Source organism: Montipora foliosa, chromosome 3 (assembly GCF_036669935.1).
Source record: "Montipora foliosa isolate CH-2021 chromosome 3, ASM3666993v2, whole genome shotgun sequence".
Classification (NCBI taxonomy): domain Eukaryota; kingdom Metazoa; phylum Cnidaria; class Anthozoa; order Scleractinia; family Acroporidae; genus Montipora; species Montipora foliosa.
This window is the reverse complement of record NC_090871.1, coordinates 15856841-15871840: the sequence shown is the minus strand read 5'-3', so window position 1 is coordinate 15871840 and position 15000 is coordinate 15856841. Positions and strand designations below refer to the sequence as shown.

Genomic DNA, 15000 nt, shown 5'->3' with positions numbered 1-15000 from the left:
TCACTATGTGCATGCACCAATGATGCAAAATTATGCACAGTAGGGTTGGACATTTCCAAACCAGGGAATCACCTTTATAATTGGGTCGTTCTATTTTTATTGGCCCCCCCCCCCCCCCCCTCTCTCTCTCCTCCCCTTCCAACCTATGGAAGGCATGATTACCACAATTGGTAAAATGACAAAATACAGTTTTTCATGGGTTGAAATTAAATGCCAAAGTGCTGATTCCGACAGGTCAGGTTCCAATCAGACCCTCATCCCATATACTATAAAAACTGGACTGAAAAGCCTACAAATGGCAGAATACTGATTCTAAGAGTCCAGAGTAAAATGAAAATGATAACCCCAGATTCTGACAAGTTCCGTCCAGACGTTGTAAAAAGCCCTCCATAGGGACAGGAGGTGGGGGGTTCAGATAAAAATTGGAATGACCCATTACTTCAATTAAGGGAAAAAAGAAGTTGACTTCTCTGAGTGAAGTAGCCTAGACTCTTCGCCCGCTGTCAGGACTTATTGAAACCAGAGTGTATGTTTGAGCTTTCTTAAAATTATATGGAGTGTTAAGAATCTCATTTATTTTAATCCTTATAATTGACCATTTTACAGTTATGTGCTTAGTTACCTAGCCTTTATATTAAAGTGAGGCTGGCATTTACCTTGTTGTGAATCAGACCTCCCTGTTTTTCTTATGTTAATGTTGTTCTCGTGCTAATTAGTTGGAATTTACATAAAAAAAGCAGTGAGGTTTTTATTAAAAGAGGGCTATCTCTAGCCTCACTTTCATTCATAGGCCAGGTAACTAAGGGCACAACTGTAAAATGGTCCATTGTAACAAAGGTTGTTTACCATTATATACCTCAAAAATCGGTTGGAATGTAAATAGTAAGCCTATTTTGGTCTTCCCAAATGGAAAATCTCCAGAGAAAACAGGATTTCTTGAAAGGTAGTCCAAAATTCTCAAAGAGAATTTCCAAACGGAAAACTTGTTTACCATTTGCAGTCCCCCATGATTTTGCCTCCCTCCAGACTCTCTCGGTAACCTTGAACAGATTTTGTAAGTGGTACACGCCGATCCCAACTAAATTTCCCATTCAGGAGTTTTTCCTTACCATTTGAACAAACCTAGTACCAACCGGTTTCTGTAATTGGTAAACAACCAAAGATCACCAAGATATTTCTAGTAAAAAAATGTATAATTTTATGTGCATGTGATCAAGGTTTTCCTTTCAATTCTCCTCAGGTTAAAGAATTTGCAAAGGGAGCCGCCACGGGTGGTAAGGGTAAAGGGGCTGCTTCTGCAAAACCTCCTCAGTTCTTTGAAGTCTGCGAGCAGGTCAAACCATTAGTGGATCATGGTGAACCTGTTCCCCCTTCATTGATGGCTAAACTTCTGAAGTTCAAGTTGCTGCATGTGAAACAGAAAGATTTGGAGAGAAGAGAGGAAGAGAAACGGGTACTTTGTGCTTCTATTTGTTTCTTGGTTAAATTTCTTTTAAACCAGTTCAATTTGATTTTCCTTTACAATTTCAGATTATGATAATAAATATTAGGCAAAGAAAAAATAAATTGAACTGGTTTGAAAAATTTTAAACCAAAGAAAAATTTGAACCACATCAGGTACATTTTGGCACACTATAATAGTGTTTTGGGGCCGATTGCTCGAATTAAGCCTGGTAGAGGTTAGCGCTAACCATAGGTTAAAAGGTATCAGAACCTATAAGTTTCCATGGTATTTAATGCTGTTTAGCGCTAACCATGCTTCGAGCAACCGGTCCCAGGTTTTTACCAGACACCAAAGATGTATCTGAGACTACACTCTGAGTAGCCTGAGTTCTGTAGCTTTTCTGTAACAGGCATTCAGACAGAAACAGGAGTGTGGAAAATCACTGATTCAGAATTAACTTTGCCTGGTCCAGTAGTTGTTCGAAAGGTGGATGTTACGCTGTCCACTGGATAAAAACAACTATCCAGCAGATAAACACTAGCGAAACCAATTGAGTTATCCAGTGGATAGTGATTTTATCCATTGGATAGCGCTATCCATCCTTCGAACAACTGGGGCCTGGTGGATAAGTCACCATCCAACATTTTCAATCTGTGAAGAGATTTCAGTATTTGGTCATGCGTCGCTGAATGAGTACACTCCACTGCACATATTATTTGGTAAAGGGGGGTACAGAAACCTTGTCTAAGGTTTAATGAGAAGTATGTTTTATCCTCTGGACAGGGACTAAAATAATGAATAAAGTTATAATTATGACCTTTGAGGCCTTGAGGTGAAATATTTGAGAGAGAAGCAAGATGTTTTGCAGAGTGCAAGAGTCCTTTTTTGCGTGTATTTTCCCATTCACACTTGATCGCCTGTGTACGATTTGTCCAGTAACTTAATTTTCTATACCATTTAACTGTTTGATGACTCAATGGCTTTCCCAGACTAAATGCCTGAAAATTGTAGTCCATACCTTAACTGTATGTAGGTCATACTGGTACTTTATAATTATGAGAGAACCCACTCACCCCTCAAGGGTACATGTCATGACTGTATTCATACGAATTCCTACTTTCTCCCTTTCCTCCAAGACATGTGTTATTCATTGACAATTATGATAATATTTTTTTATTGAAGGCTGCGAAGGCTGCAGAGGCAGGAAAGAAGGATGACAAAGGAAAAAAGAGTGGAAGAAGCCCATCTGCAGGAAAACGCTCCAAATCACCTGGCAAGAAAAGGGGTAAAAAAGAGGCAGACTTGCCACCATCTCCAAAGAAAGACACTAAACTGAAAAGGAGAGGAGATGTGGAGGATACCTTTAAAACAATTGGTAAGAAAACTTTTTACTGCATGCACAATTGTACACTGCAGTTTAGGATCTGGTTTTAACCACTTTTAATGCTTATAGTTTAATTATGTGAATTTCACTTTTACTCCATGAGTTTTGATGGTAATTTCTCCTCTAAGAGAAATGATATTCCTACTAAAACCATGCCACTCCAGGAATGACAGTGAAAGAAGTTAAAATTAAGTGATTTAATACAGGCTCATAACTTTTGAAATACTGCTATTTTAAAAAAATGACACCATTGTGACTCTGAAATTTGTTTAAAGTTTTCAAGAACATTACTTTAATATCTTCTAATTTAGCTTTAATATTTCACAGATGATGAGCCTGATGATGAAGGAAGTCCCCAGCATTACATTCTGATCCATGGCATCCTCACAGCTCCTGTAATCCTTCACCTTAGTGAAATTGGTGTAAATGTTGATGCTATTATCTGTGTGAAGGCACAGAATTATAAGAGCCTCACATCACTTACTGGACAACAAGATGAATGCAAAGAAGAAGACAATGAAACTGCTAAAGTATGCAAACCCTTGGTTCTTAAAGTGCTACTATGATCAAAAGATAAATTTTCATTTTTCTTTGGATTTCAAAACTATGTTAAAGAAACAGTAAGTGACCCAACTCTTAAGCCTTAATTGAAAAAAAGATGCCTGTTTACTTTAACTGAAATTTTATTTAATCGTCTGCCATTACTAACTGTATAATCGTGAGAGATCTGAGCTGGATCGAGGAGGAAATAACATCAAAGACTCAATAGTTTAAGAATGCAATGCATGTGTACGCGGCTGAATTAATATGCAGCATGGGAGTTTCGGGCTTCCAGACTTAAAAACTTGTGTTTTGCATATATAATGAGCTGCGTTTACACACTGAAATTTTATGCTAGTGAGTCAACAATGTCACTTTTCCCTAGATCCAACGCTCTGAGGTCCAATCAGTCAGTTTGGAACGTGAGTAATGGCGGACTGTGAAATCCAAAACTTACACTCAAAGTATTTAAACAGCCTTTGGATAAAAACCAAAGCTCAAAATTTTGCCAGTCAAGTGTTAACCCTTTCACTCCCAAGAGTGCCACTTATAGATTTTACTCTGTCTAACGCCAGACGATTTTACTCATCAATGGGGAACCCCACTGGGGTGAAAGGGTTAAGCAATCACACTTTCAAAGTCTTTATAAGAAAAAAAGGTTCAGGGATTTTTTGATCACAGTAGGACTTTCAAAGAGTCGAGAATGAAGATGTACTCAGTTGAAGAGTTTCTATAAGCAAATGTTGCTTTGCCAGTACTTTGTTTTCATGCCAGCAGAAAACTTTCAAACACTATTCATTCAGTCATTCAATCAACCAATCCAGCAACCATTGCACCAGTTCATTCATCTGTGCATCTATTCCTCCATCCATCCATTCTTCCCTCTGCATGTCTGCCACCCCCCCCCCCCCCCCTCCCTACCTCATTCCTCTGTCTATTAAACTATTCACTCCTCAGGCACCCCAGGATGCACCCAGTTGACAAGTAAAATTGTCTGGCATTAAACACAGGAAAATCTGTTAATTAGGTGTCACTGACATGAGTCAATGGGTTAATGACTTTGTCACAAATCTCCACTCTCCCATTCGTCCATGTGTTCTCTCACTCACCAACACTATCTGCACCCACCATCAATCCATCAGTTGACCACTCAATCATTCAGGTGATCAGCCACCTTGTTGGTTAGCCCATAATAATAATAATAATAATAATAATAATAATAATAATAATAATAATAGTAGTAATAGTACTAATAGTAGTAGTAGTAGTAGTAGTAGTAGTAGTAGTAGTAGTAGTAGTAGTAGTAGTGGTAGTGGTGGTAGTGGTGGTAGTGGTAGTAGTCGTAGTAGTAGTAGTGGTAGTAGTGGTAGTAGTGGTGGTAGTGGTGGTAGTAGCAGTAGTAGTAGTAGTAGTAGAGAGAGTACTTGGGCGACTAATTTCAAAATTGCCAATTTGAAATAATTTACGAGCACAATTACCCCTGAATTGTGCAACACAAAGTCCTGTTACTAATTAATCGTAACATAATAACAAAATGCAAGGGTAAAAAGTCTTTGAATACTTTTTTGTGAAAAAGTTAAAATTATATTCAATTTGTTTTGCAAACAGTAGGAAAACAGCAAAAAAGGCCCCATCCACCCGCATGTGATTGATGCGCGAATCGCGTAGGTGTCCAATTTGAAGTTTTTCAAACTGGATAACTGTAATTGGATATGTTTAATTGGACACCCACGTGATTGTGCGCCAATTATGTGGCAAATAGGCATGCACAGAACCAATCATATTTGAAAATTTTGTAATAGTTACGATTATTATTATTATTATTATTATTATTATTATTTACAGGTATAAATTTCATTCACTTCAAAATTGTCAACATTCAGTGAAGAGGGAATGAGTTATCGGTCCCTGTAAATTGTGTCATTGCATTGCAAAAAAAGGTTTAACCCATTGACTCCTGGGGTTCCCCATTGATGAGTAAAATTGTCTGGGTTAGACAGAGTAAAATACTAAGTATGGCTGGGTTAGGCCAGTTTAGGGGTGAAGTAGTTAATTAATAATACGTTATGTTGCTGAGTTTAAAATTGCAAGTAAATCTTTGTTCATCAAGAGAAAGCTTAATTTATATGCATGTTAGTCACTTTACACAACAGTGAAAATCCTGCACAAGTTGGTTTTAATATCTTGATGTGGATGTGAATTAAGTTGTATAGGTTGTTCTCAGAAAAAGCTGCATTAATTATTTATTTTTAATACTAAATTGAACAAACATGTGGTAACCTTGTCTTTCAGGAAGATCCAGAAATGCTGGATAAAGAAATCCAGGATTCAGAAGACAGAGCTAGACTACTTGAAGCAGAATCTACTCTGAAATCATTTTGGTCTGAATCAGAAAGTATTGTTATGAAAGCCCCATCTGGACACAAGCTAAAAGATATTGCAAGATATGAAGTGTTTGTGAAGGAAAATATTGTACCAGAGGGTAATCTCCAGGAACTAGATGCTGAAAAAAAGGTAGTACATGACTGTATTGCAAAATCTCGAGTTCAACTCAGGTTCTCTTTTGTCAGAATAATTTTATTTCTTTATTTATTTTGAATTAGGTATGGTTTTTTTAGCCCATACCCAACCCCAACCCAAAGGAGCCAGGGGGTCGCTTTTTGTCTGGTCTATCTGTCAAACTGTTCAGTATGAGTTACCCAACCATGATTGCAGGACTCCTAACCAGCCAACTTAGCCTCAAGAGTCATTAAGACATTCATTCAACGCCACCACAACAAGGTGGTGATCCAGTTGATAGCAGAGACTCCCTTTGTACAGTCATACAGCTGTACTTTCATTCTTTTTATTTTTAATATTAAGTATTGTCCACTGATCTCTGTATAATTGAGTTTTTCTTTATTAATATAATAATTATTTATTTCAGACTGAGTTTGGCACAGCAATATTTGAAGATCTTGCAGATGTATGCTACAACATGCTTGATCATTTAGAACAATACAAACAGTATCTTGATTCTATGAAGCTGGTCCATGTTCCTGTGCACACAAAAGCATCAGCAAGTGCGTCATCAATTCTACAGCCTTCCACTGATATTGGACCCTCCCAGTCTGTCGCCACCACTCAGGGTAAGTACATGTACTGTTCATGTACCTACTAAACAAAGGTGACTTTGATTAAACAGAGGGTTCACATAAGGCCTGGGCATCAGGTAAATTAACCAGCTGTTAATTAACACTGCTTTGCTTGGTTGTTTTTATCATCACTACCTTCCCTTTGTCAAAAATATGACATTTTCCCAGCTGCAAAACTCTGATGACCTGCTGCAGCAGTGCAAAGCCTTAGTGAAATATTTGAGATTTTTTACTGTGTCTAATGCCAGATAATTTTATTCATCAATCTCCACCCACCCCCCTCACCCCCCTCCACCCTTCCCTTGCAGTTCATGGACAGGAAAGGGTTAAATTGTTGTTTCATTTGTTTAATAATTATTTCATTGGCATTGTAGCACCAGATTCTCTCCAAACACCAGTACCAGTTGAAGTTGATAGTCGCTACTACAAGCATCTGATCAGCAGTGTCCCACCTGAAAGTCACAGTGTTCCACTAATTCTTCACTGTTTGTTGGAACAGGTACATTTTTGTTCAAAAATTTGCGTCTTTAAATTTTGGGTTGATGGAGCAGTGCTTGAAAATTTAAAAAAAAATCCAGGTTTTACGACATTCTGTAAACAAACCTTATTTGTGTTCTCATGGTAGGACTGTATACCTGCCAACTCTCACGCCTTGGTCGGGTTGAAAACTTCGATCTCACACCGGCTCACGCTTGCGGGCCAATTTCTCATGCCTGATTGGAAAATGTGAGTTGTTGCCGTCTTGCTTGACACAATTTCCAAAAATATGTTAACTCAGACCCATGTAAGGAACGAAAACCATGTGTAAAATAAATAAATGACAATACCTTCCCACGATCTCTGATTTTTGAAGTAAAAAGCACTGGGAGCGAGCTCGCATTTATACGCGTTTATACGTCTTCGACAGACTTCGGAAGACTTCGGACTTCTTCAGAAGACTTCGGAAATGATCGTGTCGTCTTCAAAAATCCCAGCACTCCCAGGATAAAAATCTCACGCCTATATCTCAGAAAAAGTTGGCAGCTATAGGACTGGAACTTATCATGGAATGGATGCTCAGTCATGGTAGACAGTAGCCTGCTTATCATTGGCGTGGAGAATGGGGTGGGGTGCTGTGCGTGCACCGACTATTTACTGCCAGCTATGCAGGCTAGGTAGACAGCATCTGACTAGATATTCCCCAGCATTGCCAGCCTCAATGCCATGCATGTTCCAGTCCAACCACAAGAAAATGAATATGACCTCTTAAATACAACTTCTGTTCAACACTGACATATATGAGATTTCTGCAGATATTATAATATGATGATATTGAAGTAAATGTAAAATTCCAACCAAAATATGTATCTTAAGGAAGGACTTTAAATATAGTTGCATGCTTCTGAAACACTGCTGTTGTCCCTTTCTCTTTGTTGTTTCTTAATATTCACACTACAATATACTTTTGGACTTTCTCTCAACTTTTTTTTGTGATCAGGTGGCGGCGATAGTTGATGAAAACAACCCATTGGACCAAGCTTTACCTCCAAGAGCTGATGGTCTTAATCATGATTTGGCAGCGTACATTTCTGGAAAAACCTCAAGACTGGCCTTGCTAGAAAATGAAAAACAGGTAGGGTTAGGAGAATTCATGACCCCGAGCATACAACTCCCATATCTGTTCATGCATGGGGTTACCTTTTTCTCACATGGTCCATGTTTAGAACAAATTTCCCATCTGTACAGTCAATGGTTGTTGGTATTAATATTATTATCGCATTAATAAACCCTTTGCCACTATGGCATCCACTGTTAAACGTGAGGAAAATGCCACATCTGACATCTGTGTTCTAGATTAAACACTTTATGGACGAATTAATTCGTTTTAGACCCGTTTCAAACGTCAAACTTTAAATATGCCGAATCTAATGCAAATGAGCAAAAACAATAGATTGTAACGTTCGACGTTTGAAACGGGCCTTAGATAGTAGTGGTCACTTAGGAATTTATTTTAGACAAATTCAAATCTAATTGCCGACCAATTTTTTTTTTAATTTTACCGCCCTTAACTGAAAAATGCCGTGGAAGGTTTTAGCGCCTCGTTTAGGAGGTGCTCCTAATTGGGAAAAGTTATGAGACGGTCTCTTTACACTCGAACAGACTTTATTCCAGCGAAACTTTTTATTCCAAGACATTTTCATGGAGGATGTAAACTGCAGGTTGCGGGTTAGGGTTGCAGGTCATTGTTTCACCATAGCTGAGACAACCCAAACCTTTACTCCCTCCAAGCATTAGGCCTAAATACTATGCTTTAGATAATGGCTAAGCCAAGGGATACCATTTTTGTAAAGATTTGGATTGTTTCAGTTATGGTAAACTGACCTGCAAAATTATCCTAAACTGTAACCTGCACTTTACATCCTCGGAAGCTATCACATACTTTCATTCTCTATATCTAACGGGTTCTATATATAACGGGTGCCAATCTCGTTTTTAATCTACATTTTTACATTTGATAATGGTGACATGTCGTCAATACGTCACTTGTTTTAATTATTTTTACTTATTTTAATAAATAGAATATTTTAATAATAATAAATAAATAAATAAATAGACAAACGACCCATGCCATCCCTTCACCTGAAGAATTGGTTTGCATGTTTTTTAAATGGGTTGCGCCTCAAGAGAACCCTAATGGTTTTGCTGTCCTTCCTTTCATCAATGGTGTTACGCAACCGCTAACAAGAATTCTTCGAAGGCACGACATTCGAGTTGTAAATAAGCCCCTCAAGACTTTGCAAAAAGAAGTCCTTTCTCCTAAATTCAGACCACCTATTGAACACCAACCCAACGTGGTTTATAAAATACCCTGTGCCGATTGTGATTGGTGTTATATCGGTGAAACTGGCCGTTGCTTTGAAACCCACAAGAAAGAACACGTTAGGAATGTAAAAACATGTGCTAATGGGTCAAACATTGCGAAACATGCGTGGTCTTTCGGTCATCGCATTGATTTCAATCATTCTCGAGTTATCGACAAAGGCTCTTTTCGTATTAGAAAAACTCTAGAGGCCTGGCACACCTCTGCTACCAAGCATGAAGACAATAACTCTAAGCCGATTCCTAATCAGTATAGCATTCTTTTTAAACAATAGCCACCTTTCTTCATACTTTTACTATGTTCTTTTATTACTTCTATCTCGCCTTTTCTGTATATATTTCACTAATTTACATTCGATGTTTTATCCGTGGAAGGCTGTAGATCGACAGCCAAAAGCTTATAATTTATTCGTTTTCAAAATTTTAGCCAGAGAGCGTTATTTATTGTATTTTAATAAATAAGTAATAAATAATATTTAAAAGTTAATATTAAAAAATAATAAATAAATATTTTTATTATTTTTATTATTTTTATTTTTTTATTTTTTATTTTTTAATTATTTTTTGGTCTTACTCAGCTTTGATAGTAAACCCCATACAGTTGCAAACTACTAGCTCAAGTATATTATTGCAGGCTATTGCCGTTCTAGTTTCATCTGATTTGCTGTTCTTTTGCCAGTAATGTCACTTGCTTTAGAATGATTAAACCTCGAAAATAAGGCATGATAACTTTAAGCACTTTCGTGTTTCTCGCTTCTAGGCCTTAATGGAAGTCTCATCTCAGAAAAAGCCCCACAAAATTCATAAATCGCCCTTGATACTTCATCACAATGATACATTGACGTCACGCTTACATCATCTGGAGCCAGTAAATGGTCTTGACCCCGAGGAAGCGGAACTGCACATGCTCAATCTTTTCCCTCAAAGTCAACTGAAAGATCTTCCCACACTGCACGTGCGCGAGTTAGTGGAGCGTGAGGCACGTGCAAACGAGTTGCACCACTTTTGTAAAGCCCATATGGAATCAAACAGTTTCCTGGATCGAGCACTAAAGCAATTTGCTTTCGAAGGGATGCTGTTAAAGGCTGCAAACGAAAGTGGAGACATCGTAGATCTTAGAGAAGTGGACGAACTCTTTGCATTTTACGCTAATTTGTGGGATCACCCGTACAGTAAATTAGGGGAATTTCAAGCGTTAAGATTTCCAAATAATCGTGAAGAGAAAGTAGAGCTTGAGAATTCTTTTCATTCATCTCCTCTTGCTTCGTTTCGCAACCTTGACGAGTGGTGTTTTGTGGAGCATTTTGATCACAAAACCTTGATTCAGGCAAGTATTTTGACAAGTAATAGAGAGCTTTTCGTTTGCGTTCAAAACTAAGAACTTTCCCTTCAAATTCTCGCGTCATACTTGTAGCCAATCAGAGTCGAGTATTTTCTTTGTGTCATGATTGGCTTATTTCTGGGTTTGTTGTGATTGGGTAAAGGAGTTATTTCGGAAACGCCAGTTCCACTTTTGCAACATTTTCGTTCTTTATAAGTTATTTTCATTTATTATATAGATACTGATGAAATACTAGGCTTAAGACAAGGCTGCTGCCTAAGAAAATTTTAAAGGAGCCCTCGGAGCTAAACGCTGAGAACTTAGGAGCCCAACATATGAAGTGAAAGGTGTTGCTGTGAAAAATTAAGGCGCCCAGAGCTATTCTTTGGGAGCCCCAGGCTACCGGGCTCCTGTTAGGCAACAGCCTTGTTAAGGTGTCATTTTTATCTTTCACATGTGGAGATATAGGTGTCGTCATGATAACTAACACGATTAGCCAATAAAAGCGAGTTTTCCCTTCATTGTAAGATACTTTTGTGCTATAATATAAAAGTTGCTCTCTACTACATTGACATTTTTGTGGTTCAATTTGAAATTATCATGATTTGTTTTTCATAACTTTTCACATCTTGTTTCTTGTTACACAACATGGGTGTTTTAATGGTTGGTGACCACTTTTTTGCCAACCAACTATTCTTCGTCTTGATTGTTTAACAGGTCCTGGAGGCTGCCCGGCTGAGTTATCCGTACATGGACACATATTACCACAAGCGCGATCACTCACTGTTGCTTGCGTTACACAATCCTATTGGACCTAACAAAGAAAGTCGATCGTCTTGGAGCACAAAGCTTCATTCCAATGTGGGCTTTAGAAACTATCTCGAACACATTGTCTCTTCGATCGGAGATTGGGTTCAGGAGCAGGTATTTACACAATCCAATGATTGTATTGAGAAGCAATATTTGACGTTCACCGCGGTTTTAAAATTGGTCTGTGGTGGAGGCTCTTTCAAACTATTTATCCTTCTATGGTCACAAGCGTAGTTTGCGTAAATATATCTTTCTTGTTTTAATATCTGAAAGGCACCTATTTTAACTGCGGTAAGAAGAATTTTAAGATTTTTGTTTATGGACATGCAGGTCTGTATTAAAGCCCCATTTTTATTTATGCAAATTTTTCTCAGAATTTCACTGCATTCTTTTTTTTTTTCGCGTTTAAGTTGCATCAAACTTTAGTTAAACAAGTAATTGGGATATCGCGGCCACCATGAATCGCTGTAAAATCGCTCTGACTTGGCACCTGATATACACTTACGACATTTAAATTACAACTTTGCACGTCAAAAACTTGAATTGCATCGAAGCACTGCGCCGACTTAATGGTATATGCATACGAGCCTTTAGGGAAAAGTTGTGCGTGAAGTAGGGAGTGCGCCTAAGGCTGGGTGCCAAGTCATGAAAAGTGAAATTTTCTGAACTGCGTGAGGTATAGGTATGGGTGCATGACCAAATAGAGCAGTTTTCAATTGAGTGTCGACAGTAATTAGCGAATTGCTTTGGTTTTGCTTTGCTTTACCCAGTGATTGGTTCTTGCGCCATTTTTTCAACCAATCAGAAGTGAAACCAAAACCAATCGTGGCTTGCGCGTGCTCATTTCCCGCGCTTTGTGTCGGCTACGTGTAATTACTTCGAGTTTGTTTGGTTTTCTGGATTGTCTCTGTCTTTTTTCATTGGCCAAAGTAATGTCTTTGATTTTGGTTTTACGACACTCGATTGAAACTTGCTCTAAGCTAATAGATGTTCCTCCTTTTTGACTAACAACAGGAGAGGTTGCGTAAGGAAGCGGCAAGGACGCCCACCCCTCCTCCACCGGCTCCAGAACAACCCAACATCCCCTTGAAGGTTGGCAGCCGGTACGGGCTGATGACCAGACAGGAAGAGGCGCTAATCAAAGCAGAAGAAGATGAGAAGAACAAAAAGAAAGGGAAGAAAAGTGCACGCGGCTCACGGAGCCCTAAGAAAAGCGGGAAGACCAGAGAAAAAAGCGCTTCCCCAGAGAAAAAGGATGATAAAGGTATGCAGCGTGCATGGTGGCAAAACCAAAGACTTTTTCGTTATGGATAGTAGCCTACAACCATTTTTTCCATAATGGGATGGCCCCTTTATGTATTACCGAACTTACCTTCGTCAAGGGACTTATTAAAGATACCTCAGCTTCAGCTCATGTGTCTGAGCTCATATAATATCCCCATAGTAACGAGTATTCCGAAGGTAATCGTGCGCAAAAATTATTCATGCACAGGGATCTTCTCCTTCGAGGACATTCTTTTTTCTATTCATGCATTCCTTCTTTACGACTAGAGCAAGGGTGGGCAGGGAGGAATCGGTGAGGTACTAAAACGACGTCTGCAAAAAGGTCCAGCACAGGGGTGAGACGATACTTGTTTCTCTCCATTTTGCTTTCTCGCCCTCAACCTCTAAAGTTATGTAATTTTGCCCTCTTTTGCGCACCAAGTTGAGTTTTATAGTTTTTCTGGCCCTTTAAATCCAAGTGGCTTTTTAGTCCACATTTTATTTCCTCAAATCGTCCTAATTAAATAAACTGTTGGCTGCACGTAGTTCCCGGTGTTGTGGTCTGTCTTCTGTTGTGTGTCATGGTTGAGAGGGTAAAAAAAAGGGCCACAGTAATTGGCGCAAGTTGTTGTAGCGATCTGCCAGCTTGACTGGCAAAGTCTATAAATAAATAAATAAAGTTAAGGTGAGAATTTGCTACACTTTAGCCGAAGGCTCGCTGAATATCGGTGAATGAAAACCGAGACGAAAGTTTTTATTTACCGATATTCGCTGAGCCTGAGGTGAATAATATTGTTTTAGTATAATTGCACAGGTGATTATTAGAAAAATATGCTCTTTCCGTAAAACAATTAATTTCTTCGTCTGCCACGTCGACAAAACGGCTTGCGGTCATTTTGAAAAAAACCACTTTGGTGATTATCACGTATAATCACCTCAAATGCAACCAATCAGCACAGAGGATTTTCAACAATCACCTATGTAATTATACTAAATAAGCTTAATCCCATTTCTTTCAGATAAAAAACGTGAAGGGTCTGCCTCCAGTCGGCTGAAGTCACCAACTGGTCGAAGTCCCTCGGCAAAAGGCTCTCGTTCAATTAAGAGCGCTTCGAGTAAGACTGACAGAAAGGGACTTCAGAGCAGGTCACGTTCTGGGGACTTCGACGAGCCTGAGCCCTTTGCTGTGGAAGAACCTGACGAGAAACTGTATGATTTTATTGGCTACGACACGGGTGATAATCTGATTCACGTGTCTGGGTCCATATCATCAATGTTCCCAGCTGATGGAGCACAGATACAGGTAAACATGTCACAGTATGTGCATGGTGCAAAGAGCGTGTCAACCTCGGTGTTTAAGGATGGCAACATGTTTGTTCTTCATTTCTTGGAACCGATTGATGAGATTTTTGCGAAAAAAGAAGAGGGTTCGGAAGGGACAGAGGGCGCTGAGGGCATATCAGATAAAAATAATTTGGACGATCTCAGAGATGAAGAAGTGGAAAAAAGTGAAGTTGAAGCTTCTGAGAAAGAACAGCAGAAGCAACCAACGGCTCCGAAGTCCTTCTGCAATTTCAGCTCCCTTGTGGCGGAACTTAGCGATGGTATGATTGTTGCTTTGAGCGGGTACGGTCCCACGGGATCCCTGATGGAGAAAGATTCCAGGGAGATTGAAGACACGGTCACTGGACATCTGATTGCGGATGCCGCTCCACCGCATCCGACTCCCAGTCCTCAGCCCAAGGCGGGGTCCCCAAAGGCACGTAAGAGAGCAGAAGAAGAAGCAAAAAGGTTGGAGGAAATGCAGCAACAACAGGAGGAAGAACGACTTAGACTTGAGGAGGAAGGTTTGTTCAGTTTCTTTCCGTAACGACCAGCTGTGAGGATGAAGAAATCCGAGTTTTTAAGGACGTTAAGAGGTTAATTTAAAGCTATCGCTCTTTGTCAAGTAACGTGATATTTCTATGATTTTAGCCCTGAGGACTGTTGTACATGAGGTGTACTAATGTCTTGGTAACATGAGAGCAAGTTATTTTCTTATAGACCGTATTCATAAATGGCGGTTAACTAATTATTCTTTTGTCTTTATGCTACTAATCCTCATTAGCCTCGTTTGCACAAACAAAATTCAAAAGAAATTGTTTCTCCAAAGTGAGGCTAGTGAGGATGATTAGCACGAAGACAAAAGAATAATTTCTTGGTCGCCATTTACGAATACGGTCTTTATCGACGAGAGAGATCTTCT

At 39.1% G+C, this 15000-nt stretch overlaps 1 protein-coding gene across 1 annotated transcript in view; it reads left to right on the top strand.

Annotated features, from left to right (window-relative positions):
- The window catches only part of LOC137996907 (sperm-associated antigen 17-like), a 40696-nt gene that overhangs the window by 1566 nt on the left and 24130 nt on the right, over nt 1-15000 (top strand). Inside the window, exons 3-13 of the mRNA XM_068842545.1 lie at nt 1241-1453; nt 2627-2819; nt 3156-3358; nt 5661-5882; nt 6295-6496; nt 6877-7001; nt 7980-8114; nt 10122-10688; nt 11400-11606; nt 12507-12756; nt 13775-14602. Of these exons, the coding sequence (XP_068698646.1) occupies nt 1241-1453; nt 2627-2819; nt 3156-3358; nt 5661-5882; nt 6295-6496; nt 6877-7001; nt 7980-8114; nt 10122-10688; nt 11400-11606; nt 12507-12756; nt 13775-14602 (3145 nt within the window). The remainder of the gene's footprint in view (nt 1-1240; nt 1454-2626; nt 2820-3155; nt 3359-5660; nt 5883-6294; nt 6497-6876; nt 7002-7979; nt 8115-10121; nt 10689-11399; nt 11607-12506; nt 12757-13774; nt 14603-15000) is intronic.